This window comes from Acanthochromis polyacanthus, chromosome 4 (genome assembly GCF_021347895.1).
Source record: "Acanthochromis polyacanthus isolate Apoly-LR-REF ecotype Palm Island chromosome 4, KAUST_Apoly_ChrSc, whole genome shotgun sequence".
In the NCBI taxonomy this organism is placed as follows: domain Eukaryota; kingdom Metazoa; phylum Chordata; class Actinopteri; family Pomacentridae; genus Acanthochromis; species Acanthochromis polyacanthus.
The window spans coordinates 27,788,663-27,802,754 of NC_067116.1; the positions used below are offsets into that span (position 1 = coordinate 27,788,663).

At 39.8% G+C, this 14,092-nt stretch overlaps 1 protein-coding gene across 1 annotated transcript in view; it reads right to left on the reverse strand.

Moving 5' to 3' along the window:
* Positions 1-3,529: 3,529 nt before the first annotated feature.
* The window catches only part of tgfbr3 (transforming growth factor, beta receptor III), an 86,115-nt gene continuing 75,552 nt past the window's right edge, over positions 3,530-14,092 (reverse strand). Inside the window, 1 exon segment of the mRNA XM_022221134.2 lies at positions 3,530-8,812. Within this exon segment, the coding sequence (XP_022076826.2) occupies positions 8,694-8,812 (119 nt within the window). The 3' untranslated portion in view covers positions 3,530-8,693.

Here is a 14,092-nt window from a genome sequence, read left to right on the forward strand (position 1 = left end):
ACTTGGGGAGGAGCAAACAAAAGTGAATGTGAATATCAACAAGAAAAACAGACAGGTCAACACAGTGGCCAGGAGAGCAATCAAGAAGGACTGACAAAGACAGAGGGACAAGCAAGACTATTTAAACACTAACAACTGATGGGGGAAGGCAAGACAGGACAGGTGGCTCATGAGGCACAGGTAAAAGTAATCAGATGAATCAAAAAAGGAAGGAAATGGACAAAGGAAGGAAGTCAAGCAGCCAGAGACAGACAAGGACAGGGATCTTTCAAAATAAACAAGAAACTACAATATCTCAAAGACCATAAAAAACCTAAACCTAAAGGCAAGATTGTAAAAAAAAAATAAAAAAAAAGAACACGGAAGTCAAAATGATCATCTAAAGGAACCAAAATAATCCAAAAGAGTAATGAAGACTAAATAAGAGAAACACTGAGGATGATGCAGAAACACAGACGGGTTATGGAGAAGAAACAGTGAGATGAACAGCAAAGAACCAAAGGCAAGTAAACAGACTACATACGCAATGTGAAATAATTAGGAAACAAAGCACAAGTGAAAGTAATAAGCGTGGAACAGATGATAAAAAAAAAGCAGAACACACAAAGGGAGGAAGCAAATTCATGTGACACAGAATCCACTACAAGAAAACCAAAGACCACAACAATACCCACAAACTCTATTTTTCACCTTCCTCAAGAAAACCAAGAGTGTCCTCTGAGCATTTCTACATATTTATAAAGGCTGCCAGGCTGCAGCACAAATGTGTGTGTTGTCTTTATCGCTTGTCATTTATCATTGTGTGGAAGATCACACAGCAGCTGAGGCTTCATCCCAGCGCAGAAAGGTTTTCATTCTGGCTCTGCAGCACAATACAGAGCATCTACTTTCTTGTGATTCGTGGAGATTTGCCACATGTTTTTTTTAATGCTGCTGTATGGAGAGTGCTTAACTGATTTTCATTGTTTTCTATAACGGTGACGATAAAGACCCATTCTATTCTATTCTATTCTATTCTATTCTATTCTATTCTATGTATTTTTTTGTGTAACTGCAAACACAAATATGAGCAACATCTCTGTGGTCTGCTTTTAGTCTCAGCTCATTGCACTCCAGATGATTTGTTATTCTTCCAGCCACATTACAGCAAAGACGAGCTGCTGTGAGGGCAGGTAAACACAGATGGTTAATCCTCTGAGTCTCCCAACTCTCTGGGTTCAAAATGGACACAAAACAGCAGACAAAAATAGCAATGAGCATGTGCAGATAACAGAACAAACAGTGTCTCCGGAGGTGGTGGAGACCAAAACGGAGCTAAAACAATGTGAAATTTCACTTTTGTTCAGCAGTTGCATCATGGAAGGGATGAGACTTTTACAAACAATAATGCGAAGTGACACTATCAATGCCAGAAGCTGTAAAAACAGAAATAATTGTCTGATTTTGAACTTTTTGGAGGTCACTGAAACAAATCAAGTGTCACAGGTGTGATGTGCTGTGCGGTGGTGTTTTCCATCACATTGGCATCCCAACTATAAATCTTGATATTTTATCAAAGTCATTTTATTCTCTGTGCACATTAAAAGGTTCACCAAAAAGAAACGGTCATATTAAGTATATTCTATGAAAAAATTAAAAAATACTGTGACCCTTCCAAAAGCCAAGGTTTTAGTCATGCAGCTACAACCAGCTAGCCTAGCCGCGCTAGCCCCATGTTTCTAAGGCACAAGGGTCTAGGGCCGCTCGACAGGGAGGGAGGCGGGCTAAAAGGTTTCTTTCAAATCACTCTGCAGCATTGGGTAGGTATACAACCAATCAGCGCAACGAATAGGCTGACGGAGTTCCTAGCGTGCTGGTGGATTGTGGCTAAGTCCCATTAGCTTCCCAACCAGCGGAGCCAACTGGTATATTAAGGATTTGCCATATCCCGTCGGCATAAGTCCAAATACGTCTTTCTTCTCAATGAAACACTTCAGTGCCGTCCTTTGTTTATCTTTCAAGTTGAATTTTAGCTTCAAATCTTTAAGGGCTGTGGCCAAAGCCGAGTCGAAAGATAACCGTTTATTGTGCGCCGGTTGTTTCTGTCAGAATCGTTGCGCCTCTGTTGTCACTTCGTTACGCCCGCCTTCTGACTCTACACTTCATGGTGATTGGTCCGGCCAGTTTTAGGAGAATCAAGCCTCGAGCCTTATGGAGGGTAACTAGACCCACCCTGGCAGAGAATTAAATTCATTGCCGTGGGTTGTCTAGTGCGGCTAGGCTAACAACCAGCCGTAACACGACAAAAACTCAGGAACTGCAGGCTGAGACGAATGTGGCAACAACTTCAAAATGTGAGTAGTCAGTACAAAAATATTGTATATTTTGAGTCATTTCTTTTGAAAAGAAATTGTAATATAGATAATCAAAAAAAATCAACTTTTGCTTTTCTCTTTTAATGATTGATGGCATCATAACTGTGTGCTGCTGCTCAGACATTTTGGAGTTCTCTCTACTTCTTACCATGGTTGTGTTGTTTCTACAGAGGTACAGGACTTCATTTCAGTCAAAAAATTAGCCCACAGTATGTAAAATGTGACAGGAGCAGCAAATGCTTAGAAACTGCTTGGAGTTCAGAGGGTTAATCTGGTCTCATCCCCCTCTGATGTTGTCCACCAGCCAAAAAGTTCCAAAACATCTCACTTAACTTAATTTGAGTAATCAAGTTTAGGACCACAGATCTGGTCTGAATTAGGCCAGCCTCCCCAGCGTCACACTTTTGCGCTTTGTCAGTGAAAAAAACGGCAAAAAGACGTTTTTAATTTGAGCCAGTGTTTGTCATGCACTATTGTCTGGGGCGCATACAATCAGTGACTGAATGGATTAGCTGCAGAACAACACATTTGCGTTCCAGGTACCCAGAAGGGAAAGCTGGAAATAAAGTGATTACATCACAGTCTTGATGAGGTATATGAGCATTTGTTGAAAAATTCAATAAATTAGTCATCGGTTGGACAAGAGCCTCGCAGCATGAGGATGTCCTCAGTGGGGCCTGTATGGGGGAAAAAAAGATACAGATATGTAACATTGCAAAAGCCTGAAAGGGGTCAAAAAGATCTGGGCCATGTGGACTTGAGCTGGCATAACTGAGAGGCTGTTTGACTCTACACCGTTGGCCTCTTTCTTTGTGTAGTTTACTACAAGGCACAGTGCTTTCAGCCATCTCCAAGGAGCCCTAATCAAAAGCAAAGATGCCGAGGGGGGAAGGAGGTAAAGACTCATGCATCTTAGTGGCAACCCCCAACCTCCCCTCTGAAAACCTCCATCCTGAGGTCCACATGGTCTACATCACACTATGAGCTCACCAGAGACGAGTCATGACTTCACTGCCGCAGAGCCGAGCCTGACACGTCGTTATATTGCAGCTCATTGTTGTAAACTGGATCAGCACAGGGAGGCAAATACACTTGTGTCCTCACGCACACGGCCCGCCCGGTGCAAAAAAACCCTCCTAAAATGGTCGAGAAATCATCAAACAGCCACGACAGTCTTGTGAATTATTATGAAAATTTATTGGTCATAATGGGTATACAAATGTCATGCGTATTTACAGCGTATAAAAGTTCGAAAAACCAAAGGAAACAATAACACCCAACTGAAGCTTTACACATTTACAGTGCCCAAAAAAGGCAATCTTGGCATCACGGGGAAGCTTGAACTCTTCATTGTTTGCTTGAAGATTGAAAAAGTAAAAGTTTAACTGCAAAACACAACGGGGCTCCTAAATAATAAAACTGTAGTATGATCTATAACAGAAAACACTCGCATACACACAAATAACACATTCATAGCAAACATGAGGTAGTCAAATGGTTAAAAATACAATCATTATCTAAATATATTTTTTCTGTGATACAGCATCATCATTTCATATTGCTAACATTATATCTATTCATGGGGGGGGGGGGTTGTAAGTGGCGGACCCTTTCCCAGCATGCCCCGGGGCAAAAGGCAGAGGGGAATGTTGATATTTGAACAGAGACTCTCATGAATTGTATCGAATTGTTAGTTTGAATGAAAGAAAATCCCCAAATTATCTCAAATGAGAAGATTAGATCCAGAACATAACTCGAGGCTCAGCCACTTAACAGCATGACATAACGGCATGAGAGGTAATTACATGTGGGAGATGGATTTGCCACAGCCGATAAGAGAAACCTCAAAAGTACAGGAATGCCAGAAAGCCTTAATCCCACTATGACCACTGATTATAGGTTGTGGTGCATTTCTACTCTGCAACACACAGATCTTTCAATGTACTGTACAGTGAGATACTGTTGTTCACAATTATGCCGCTGTGCATAAAGGTCTACTGCGTAACTCAGTTTCACCAAAAAAGGTTTCAGCTTTTGACAACCATCTGGCACGAAGCCTGATAAAATAAACACGCTCTGAATGTTGCTCCGAATGCGAGTGGTTCTAATTCAACTCAATAAAATTTAAGTTCTCAAGTTTTACAGAAAACAGTCAAGTTTCCAGAATCAAAATAGATGGATTTCCTCCAATGCACTTAAACATACAAACTTATTATATAGTCCAATTTCTGGGTCCAAAATTTGGTTTTAAGCACTACCAGGGTTGATTTAATAGTTTTCATTATTTTAGGAGGATGCATGTCATTGTTGTGACAACTGGAGAAGCAAAACAAGTTACAGATCTGGGTTTTATTGCGGGACACTGTGGGGCTGCAGTCTCCAGTCAGATTGGTCGGTCAATATGCTCTCATCCGAATTCTCATTGGTCGACAGTCAACAAATTGTTGTTAAAATAATTAGAAAACTACTACATCGATGCCCTTCCTGGATTAATCCATTATTTTTGGTGGTGAGAGGAACATTGTCCTGTGAGCAGGCCTATTTTTTCACAGTTCTGAACCCTGCCAACCTGACTTACCATGTAAAAATTGTAGGTTATCTTGTGTGCATTTTATGTCTCAATAGTCGTTGTGCTGGAATCACTGGTTAATAAAATTCTACTTTCAGAAATCATATGAATCTGGGCAGGTACACACTGGTCTGCTCTGAGTCTGTTGTTATAATTCCAATATTAAATAACCAGGTTCAAATGATTTATTGTGCTGCCAATACTCGTTTTTTTTTTAATGTTGATTTGGAATTCAGCAAAGCTAGCATTGCAGCCAATTTAGCTCATTTACAGATTAGGTAATGAGTACGTTTGATTTTTAGGTAGATTTTCTTTGGTCCACTGCAGGCCAACTGAGAAGAACTCCAATAATAATTTATTGTTTAAAATTATATTGTTTAATATGCAAAGCTACAGCTAATTTTCAATTATATGAATTTTCACTGAAGATCTAGTAATGCTGAAGGGCTATATAATGTCTGTTTTCTTTTTACTTCACATGAAAACACTGCAGAGTAAACACATTATTTCTACAAAACAGTGATGCCTCTGCACCCTCTTCAATAATAACTGAATGAGGAAATCCAAATTCTAACCAAATATTAGATGACAAAATCTAATATATTATGAAGGACACGTCAGGAGTTGTAATCCATGTAAAGATACCTTGTTTTACCAAGCATGAATATGCTGTATAATATTAATTAATAACTCACTGCATGTTTTAGGAGACTTTAATTTGTTGCAAAAAAAAAAAAAAAAAAAAAGGTAGAGACGTTTTAAAAGAAATAAACATGATATATTTTTAACATTATTTCACGTAAATTCGATTTTTTGTTGTCATTTTGTATAATAAATACCACTTTTAATTGTACTTATTTTGAATTAAAGTGTCAAAACATGGCGTGTGGCTTTTATGAATATTCTGAATAAACCCTCCCATAAACATAAGCACATCCACAATCACAGTACTTACACACACGTACAGGACAATAAATTTCTCTTGGTAAATATATTCCAAAATATAATTTTATACACAAATATATATATATTTATATTCTCTGTAGAAAGCTTTACACATGTTTACATAAAAGAAAAAGAAAATCAAAAGCTTTGAGATAATATACATTCTGTTTGTTTTTTTCTACAGGAGACACAGCTGAATCATTACAGGGATTCAAAGGAAACACAGTCTGACGAACACACATACAGCAAACATTCATATTCTTCTGAGACGGTGGGGTAGTTGTGGTGTTGCAGTTGGAAGAAAATATAAAAAATATAAAACAATGAGCTTCAGCTACAGCTTATTCAACACACTGTCAGTGCCAAGATTTATAGAAAAACAAGTGGGATACGGAAATCCAAACACTGCATGTTGTGTTCTGTCCGATAAGAGAACAGTCAGCTGAATAATCAGCTAGCCAGCAGACAGAAAACTAATCATCCTTTTATCATGAGGAAATGCCAAATCTATATTTTGTAGATTTGCAAATGTGGGAATTTGCTTGTTTTCATTTTTTTAAAGCATATTTTTTGGGGATTGTGGTTGGTCAAATGGGAATATTTCGTAACTAAATGATGCATCCCTTAAAAACAGATAATTTAACAGTAAAAACTGTCTAAAGGGATAGACAGCAGGATCCAAACTACATCAACTATGCTAAGCCTTGATTAGCAGTTTAATCATACCTCAACTTAATTCTGTCATTTAACACTGATTCATAATTTGCTACTGTTAAAATGAGAGAAAGGCATTAATGGACCTCAAATTGTTATTTTTGTCAACTCCAAAAGAAGAACAGAATTAACATGCACGCTGCCTCGTAATAGCTTTGAGTATTTACAATATTCACAAAATTATACAATTCTTGAAAGAATAATTCAGCATCATGAGAAATGCTTACTATCTTGTCGGCAAAAAAGAAATGCTAATCTGACATAAGAAAATGACAAAATTAACATAATCACTCTAATCTATGTGAGAAATGCTTTTGTTCACTTTCTGTCCTAAGGTTAGCTGAGAAGATCAGTGCCACTCTCATGTCTATACAAGGTGCTGGAGATGGGAGGTGATTAGCCTAGCTTTGCATAACTTTGCCTCGAGATGTTCAGAGGCACAAAACTCCCTTTTTTTTTTTTTAAGTACTTCCACGATTACTTGATTTTTCAGTCCCAGAGTTTGCCGCTTTAATATAACATGCTCATATTTTAAAAAGTGTTTGAGCTTTGGACAGGGACAAGAGGTATGTAGTGAGCCTAGCTTAGCATGAACAAACAGCATGTGAAAGACCTAGCACGGCTGTATCCAAAAGCTGACGTTGGAAGGTGTATTTTTGATCTTCGGACAGAGTTTCTAATTTTCATGCTAAGCTAGACTAATTACCTCCGGCTCACAGACTGTAGATAAAAGATGGATGGAACCTCCGGCTTTGAGATATGTAGTAAATGCTCCAAGCTCCTTAAACCCGCATTTTATTCTAACAGCCAGCAGGAGGCGACTTCTCTGATTGCAAACAGAAGCTGACCGTATTGAAATTTAAGAGAAATGACTCTACTTCTTAATTGATCTTTTACCTCAGTAAACATTTTACTAGTGAGTGAATGGTCTCAATCACTAGTTTAAAGTGTCCCTCAAAAAAGCTTGATCATTATTTAATAAATTATGGTCTCATTTAGAAGAACATTTAAGGTAAAGCAGGGATTGCTGCCTTCTCATTGACAAGTCCCTACATTATGGGCATGTCTTCGAATTGTCAGTCAGATTCATCTGTCACTTGTCCTGACCATGTTAAAAAAAAAAAAAAACAAGCTGGTTGGCTAAACTAGAAGCTTCAAAACAGTTCGGGTAATGTCAGTCACCAAATCTATCATTTTATACAGTCACATCTAAAGTTCATTAACTAATAGACATGAGGTATCAGATCTTCTCATTTAACCTTTGGATGATAAGCAAAAAAAAGCATATTTCCCCAAATGCTGAACTCTTCCTTTAACAACAGCTGGTAAAAGGGAACCATAATGCCCCTGTGAAGATCTACTCAAACACGTTGCTATATCTATATACTTTAAAACCTACGTGTATGAACTCATTATAAAGGAAATGATTATAAAATGTGGAATTTTATCAGCATGTCTTTCACATTTATCGTTCACATTTTTTGGCATTTACTCTTCTGTATACATTCAATACCTACACTGTCTTTTAAAAACCATAATCTCTGCGTCAAGATAATGACTTACTGCACATTTTCCTGCATGGTAATAGTGGTTGCTTTGCTCCCTTGCCACGTTCAGGGTTTGCATGTTAAAAAGTAACGGTCCAGCCATCAACGTCACACTTAACTAATACTGACATCACTGAAGCCTTGTTGCTCCCTCTTGAAGTCCACCTGCTTCTTACAAACAGCCTCAATCAAACCATTTAGGGTCAAAACAAAAGGCTGTGGTGTGGTCAGAAAAAAAAAAGCTGCATTTGGATTTTTTTTTAAAAAAATGCCTGGAATAAACTCACATTTGCCTCGTGTGTTTCTCTTTAAACAAAACAAGGGTGCCGAGCTGAGACTCAGAGTTATTACACACAAATAACACTAGAACAGCTCAGTCTGCGCACACTTGACGTGGAACCAGTTTTACACAGGGACTGAGGGTGTTTTCATAAATCAGACTTTTTTTCCTTCTAACAGAATACTTCCTTTAATGGAAGGAGATCAACCAATCGATCTTTGGGAACCGTCGAGCCCTTCCTGTACTGCTGCAGGACCGTGTGGCCTGCTGGGTGGCGTGCTTGGCTACGCCGTGCTGCTGCTGGAGCACGGCGTGCTTTGCGTGCTGCCGATACTGTGGGCTGCACTGCTGTTCTCTGAGGCCGGCTGGGACTTCTGGACCGGCTGTGTGCCAGCTGTCACACCTAGATATAGTGCAGGAGAGGGGAGGAAAGGAGTGGACCGAAGGGAGGGAGGAAAAAATGGAAGTAATTTAGAAAAGGCCACAGTTTGGCAGGAACATGACAAACTGATTTGGTTAAAGCTACAAATTGAACTCCTTTACAACCCTGGAGCCCCTATTGTTCATCTGTTCTAAAAACTGTATCATGCGTTAATCTCCTACTGTATAGTAGGACTTAAAGGGGAACTTCAGTTTCAACCTGGGGTCTGTTTTCATATGTCATTTCATACATGTGAGTGATGGAGAAATAAATTTTCGACAGAGCTCCAGTATTTAGCCAGGCAGGCAGCTTAGTAGCTCAGCTAGCGTAAAGTATGGGGCAAGAGGCCCCCCCGCATCAAAGTCCGCCCTAACGTGCTTTTTTCCCCACACTGACCGGCTCGGATAGTCTCAACGACTCCCACAACATACTAGAGATGAGAAGTGAACGAAAACCTCCACATTACCTGGCTATCGCTCTTTGTTGTGGTCTGTATCCAAAGCTCAGGACGCTAGAAAGCAAATCTCGTTCCGAAATCGCGCGATAGCTCGCGAAATCGCACAATAGCTCGCGCCAAAATCTGTGTTTTGGCGCGAGCTATCGCAAGATTGCGGAACGAGATTTGCTTTCTAGTGTCCTGAGCTTTGGATACAGACCACAACAAAGAGCGATCGCCAGGTAATGTGGAGGTTTTCGTTCACTTCTCATCTCTACTATGTTGTGGGACACTCGTTGAGACTATCCGAGCCGGTCAGTGTGGGAAAAAAAGCACGTTAGGGCGGACTTTGACGCGGGGGGGCCTCTTGCCCCATACTTTCACTAGCTGAGCTGCTAAGCTGCCTGCCTGGCTAAATACTGGAGCTATGTCGAAAATTAATTTCTCCATCACTCACATGTATGAAATGACATATGAAAACAGACCCCAGGCTGAAAAAAAACGAAGTTCCCCTTTAACATTAACCTTGCATTCTCACTGAAATAAAATATGACCATTTTTTGTACAGTCCTGTGTAGATAAATGCAGTCTTATTAAAATAAAAGCAATGTATTGGTTAGTACAATGCAGAAAATTGCACAAGAAGAACGTTGGACTCCATCTGCCTTTACTTCAGTATCTGCATGCATAATCTGCCACAGATTCAATGTGTTTCCAACTTCTCGGCCCCATAAGATATCACCTCAGAAAGCCCAAAAACACACGGTCACATCCTCTCTGACAGATGTGATATTTGAAACAAAAAGAGAAGATGTTTCCCTCGTTCATGGAGTTCATTTCTTTTGTTATCTGGAATCAATTAGCCTTGCTCTTGCAGATAAAGCAGAAGAAACACAATACGGGACCCTGTGACTGGAGCTCAACCCACTGACTGGTTTATTGTTCTATGTCCAAATAAGCATTTCATCATGTAGGCTCTCGGGATCCAACGCTAAAATGAAGGGCAAATAAAAGTGCTGATGCTTGTTTATAAAAAAAAAATGTCCCCGACAGACAATGAACAGCTTTTGAGATGAAGCCAACTCTGTGTTTAATTTGAGCATTTGGCACAATTATCACTGCAGCCTGTTCTTTGCTTGCTTTATGGCTTCTTTACTCCCAGAAAAGTGCAGAGCAAGAGTTTTCTGTCCCACAAAAAAAATTGTGTATCGACAGATCCCTTGTGTGAGTGCATATATGACAGGAGTCTGTATGTGTCTATAGGCGATCCTGCATCTCTCTCCCTCTTTCGGGCCCCACAGTTCTGCTAATGCTTAGCAGAACAGGGCTGCCAGCAGTCTTCCAGCAGATTCCTCACAGGGCCAAGAGCTCTACAAAACAAAGGGACTTGGATCCACCTCATCTATCTGAGAAAATTTTAATTCCCTAAAGCGCAATATTATCTTTCTAGATATGAAAGATAAAGCTGCTTTTATGTCACAGAAAATTCTGAGCATGAGAAGTCTGCACGCAGCTGTTGTAACAGATGTCTGCTCAGATAATTTGCCTCAACTTTTGGTTCAGGAATCACAAATGCATAAACAAGGTTGGTCGGGGTATTCCTTGGACAAGTCAAGATTTAGACAAAACTTAGACATGGCATTTTTTAAACTCACTCATTCTATTTTTTTTTTTTTTTGCAGTGTTGTTGTTTGTGTGTGATCATGATCAATGGACTCTCTGAACTCCAAAACCTGGCAGCCAGGCCCCACACCGGCTGTCTTTTATTTTGAAAAATCATCATAATCATACTGTTTATCAGGGCCAGACACCGTAAAACCTTTTTTTTTTTCACCTTTCCAATGGTCCTTGAACTACCCATCTGTACTACATTGTTTTGTGAAGATAATGATCCAGATCTAAGCTCAAAATCATGATCCTGAATGTAACAGTCACATAACACAAATACTGTGAGTTTTCAGTTGAATTGCAGGCTGTGTGTACTTAAAGAAGATATGAGAGACAGGAGAGGATAGGAGTATTGAAATAAAAATGCAAGTACTAAAATGGCTACAGTATATAGAGCCGATGTGCTTTTCCATTACTGGTAACACCTGTAGTTGCACTATGGATTCCAGGTTTTTTCATTTTTTAATCTGTTTTCTTTTTTTTTAATGATTTCTGGCATTATAACTGCCATACGACACAAATGACATTTTTGAGTTCTGTTCACTTCCAGCCATGATTTTGCTGACAAAGAGATGTAGGACTTCATATTGCAGTAAAACATGAGGCCACAGTGAGTAAAAATGTGGAGCAGAATACACTCAGAATCTGCTTGAGGTTCAGAGGGTTAAAACAACGAACAGTAGGGAACATCATATGAATAACGATGTAATTGGCTTTGCAGCAGTGGTCTGTTGGACGGATCAACCGTCTCCTTAAAAGAAACTTCAAAAACAAAACCGGGATCTGAACAGACATTGTACACAATGACGTAATGAAGCGGCTCTATGGTTTACAAGTTGATCAAACTCCAAACCAGCATGACAACCAGCCCAGAGCTACTACCTGGTCTGTGTTGGTGGAAATGGTACAAGGATGTGACATCAGGATACCAGATACCATGAGGCACCTTCAGAGATCTTACAGACTCCTCTCCTCAGAGGGTCGCAGCTGGTTCTGTGCCATGCAGTGGACAAACAGCACATTCTGTAGAGGTGGTCACAGTGTTTTGGCTCATCAGTGTTTCGTGTTTGGACTTCAGACCGATGGAGCTCGTTTTCACCATTGATTTAAATTTTTCATTTGTGTGTTATTTCACCCAATGCACAGAGATGGAGAGCTGACTCCTTGGCTGAGCTAACTCCAGCCTTGGCACACTACAGACTGACTACACGTGCCAAGACAATGAAGGAAATGTCAAATAATATATTGTACGGTTGCTGGCATTTATATTTCTAACTGCCTTATAGGGAATTAAAATGGTAAACGATACTAAAAACACCCAAATATAATTCCAAGTAGATCTTTTTTTTTTTTTTAAAGGAAAAACTGTCTTTTGGGAGGACCTCAGACCCCCAGGGAATAGACTCAATTTTGCTTTCATGTTTCATCACTGGTTTAAAATATACACTGAAGTGATATTTTGGGTTGTTGTTTTGGGGGATCTACTTTCTTGGGGTTGACTCAGGACCAAATGTTGCCATATAAGGTCACTTCAGCCAAAAGTGCTTCACACACCCACCAAAAACAACTGAAGGCCTTTTTCATAACATCAACAGGAACATGTGCCTTTAACTGAGCCTTGACCCTGCATATATTTATCAGCGCTACCATCTCCACACCTCTTCCTTACGCGCATTCACATTTGACGACCGCTATCTTCGGAAAACCCGACAAATACAGAGATTGTGTTTCTTTTTGAGTCACTCGCTCGAAAATCCATGAAGCAGAAATAAAGTGGCTTTTCTAAAGAGAAGCCAATACTAATATTGTAATAAAGATAAGGCCTCTAAAATGTGATCCTGACTGCTAAAAGAAATCCTGTGCAGTAAACGTTTATAATCGTGACTGATTCTGGTTGGACAGTTTGTAACACTGCGGTCTGCCTCACTGGATGTAAACTGTAGATATTAGCCTGACTGTTCTACTGCAGCATTTCACTTTCTTCTCCTCTTCCACTATCTGCATGTTACCATTTTCAACGTTCTTTCCGATACATGAAACACCAAAGACTGTGTGGGCCTGCTGGGTTTTTCAGTGAATAAGACATTTGAACCCGAAAAGCCACACGTGGGTTTGAAAGGCATGTTTTTTTTTATGGCCTAAATGACAGTATTTGCCAGTCCAGAAATAGTAAAAACATAAAGAATGTTTGGATTTTCAACTTTCCAGGTCCTTGAACTACTCATCTGTGTTGTGCTGTTTCATAAAAATCACTTTGCTCCCCCTAAAAATAAACCGTTTGCATGAACCAGATTCTGTGAAAAACCAAAAATTCTGTGCTTCTCAGTGCAATCGTGAGGTGAGAATTGACTCAGCCGCAACCAACTGTGTCGTGTGACAAAAATTATGGGATATTTTGGCTGAACCGGGCTGAACTGCCAGCTGTGTTTACATAGACCAGAGAGGAGACAAGTATGGAAACAAATTAAAAATGTAAGAAATAAAATATGGATATTATACTGAGCCATCATTTCCCCCCAGTAGTGGTAACACCTGGGGTCACTTGGAAAAATGTTGGATTGATTTCATGTTGATTCCAACTGTTTTTTTCTTTACCGTCTGTAAAATTATTAATCAAAGAAATTCAGCTTTTATACTGCACAGAATACATTTTTGAGTTCTCTCTACTTCTAAGCATGGTTGTGCTGTTTTTCTAAAGGTGCAGAAATTTACATGGCGGTGAAAAATGAGTCCAAAGTGAGTAAAAATGTGACAGGAGAAAAGCACTGAGACAGCGTTGTGGAGATCTGGAAGTCTGGCTATGTGAGATGAGCACGATGTCGTAACCGTTCTGTCTGTACTGTTGCTACATTCACAGCTAACAGGGAGGATGATTTACTGATCCAACCATCTAACACTGTCTGGCTCTCCCCAAACTGCTTAAAGCGCAATACTCACATTGTTGCACTTCCTGAAAACTCTGTATTGTAAACTGAAACAAGGTTCATGAAAGACTTCCATGGAGAACACATCAGCTATGGGGCAACAGGTCAATGGTGCAGCGGCTCACCAGTCAAACAGTAAGGCCTGTGAAGAACAGGGCAGCACTATGAACTCAGTGGGCTGATGGGAGCGAACTTCCTCTGGGGGTCAGCCGGGGTCAACAGACTGGGGAACGA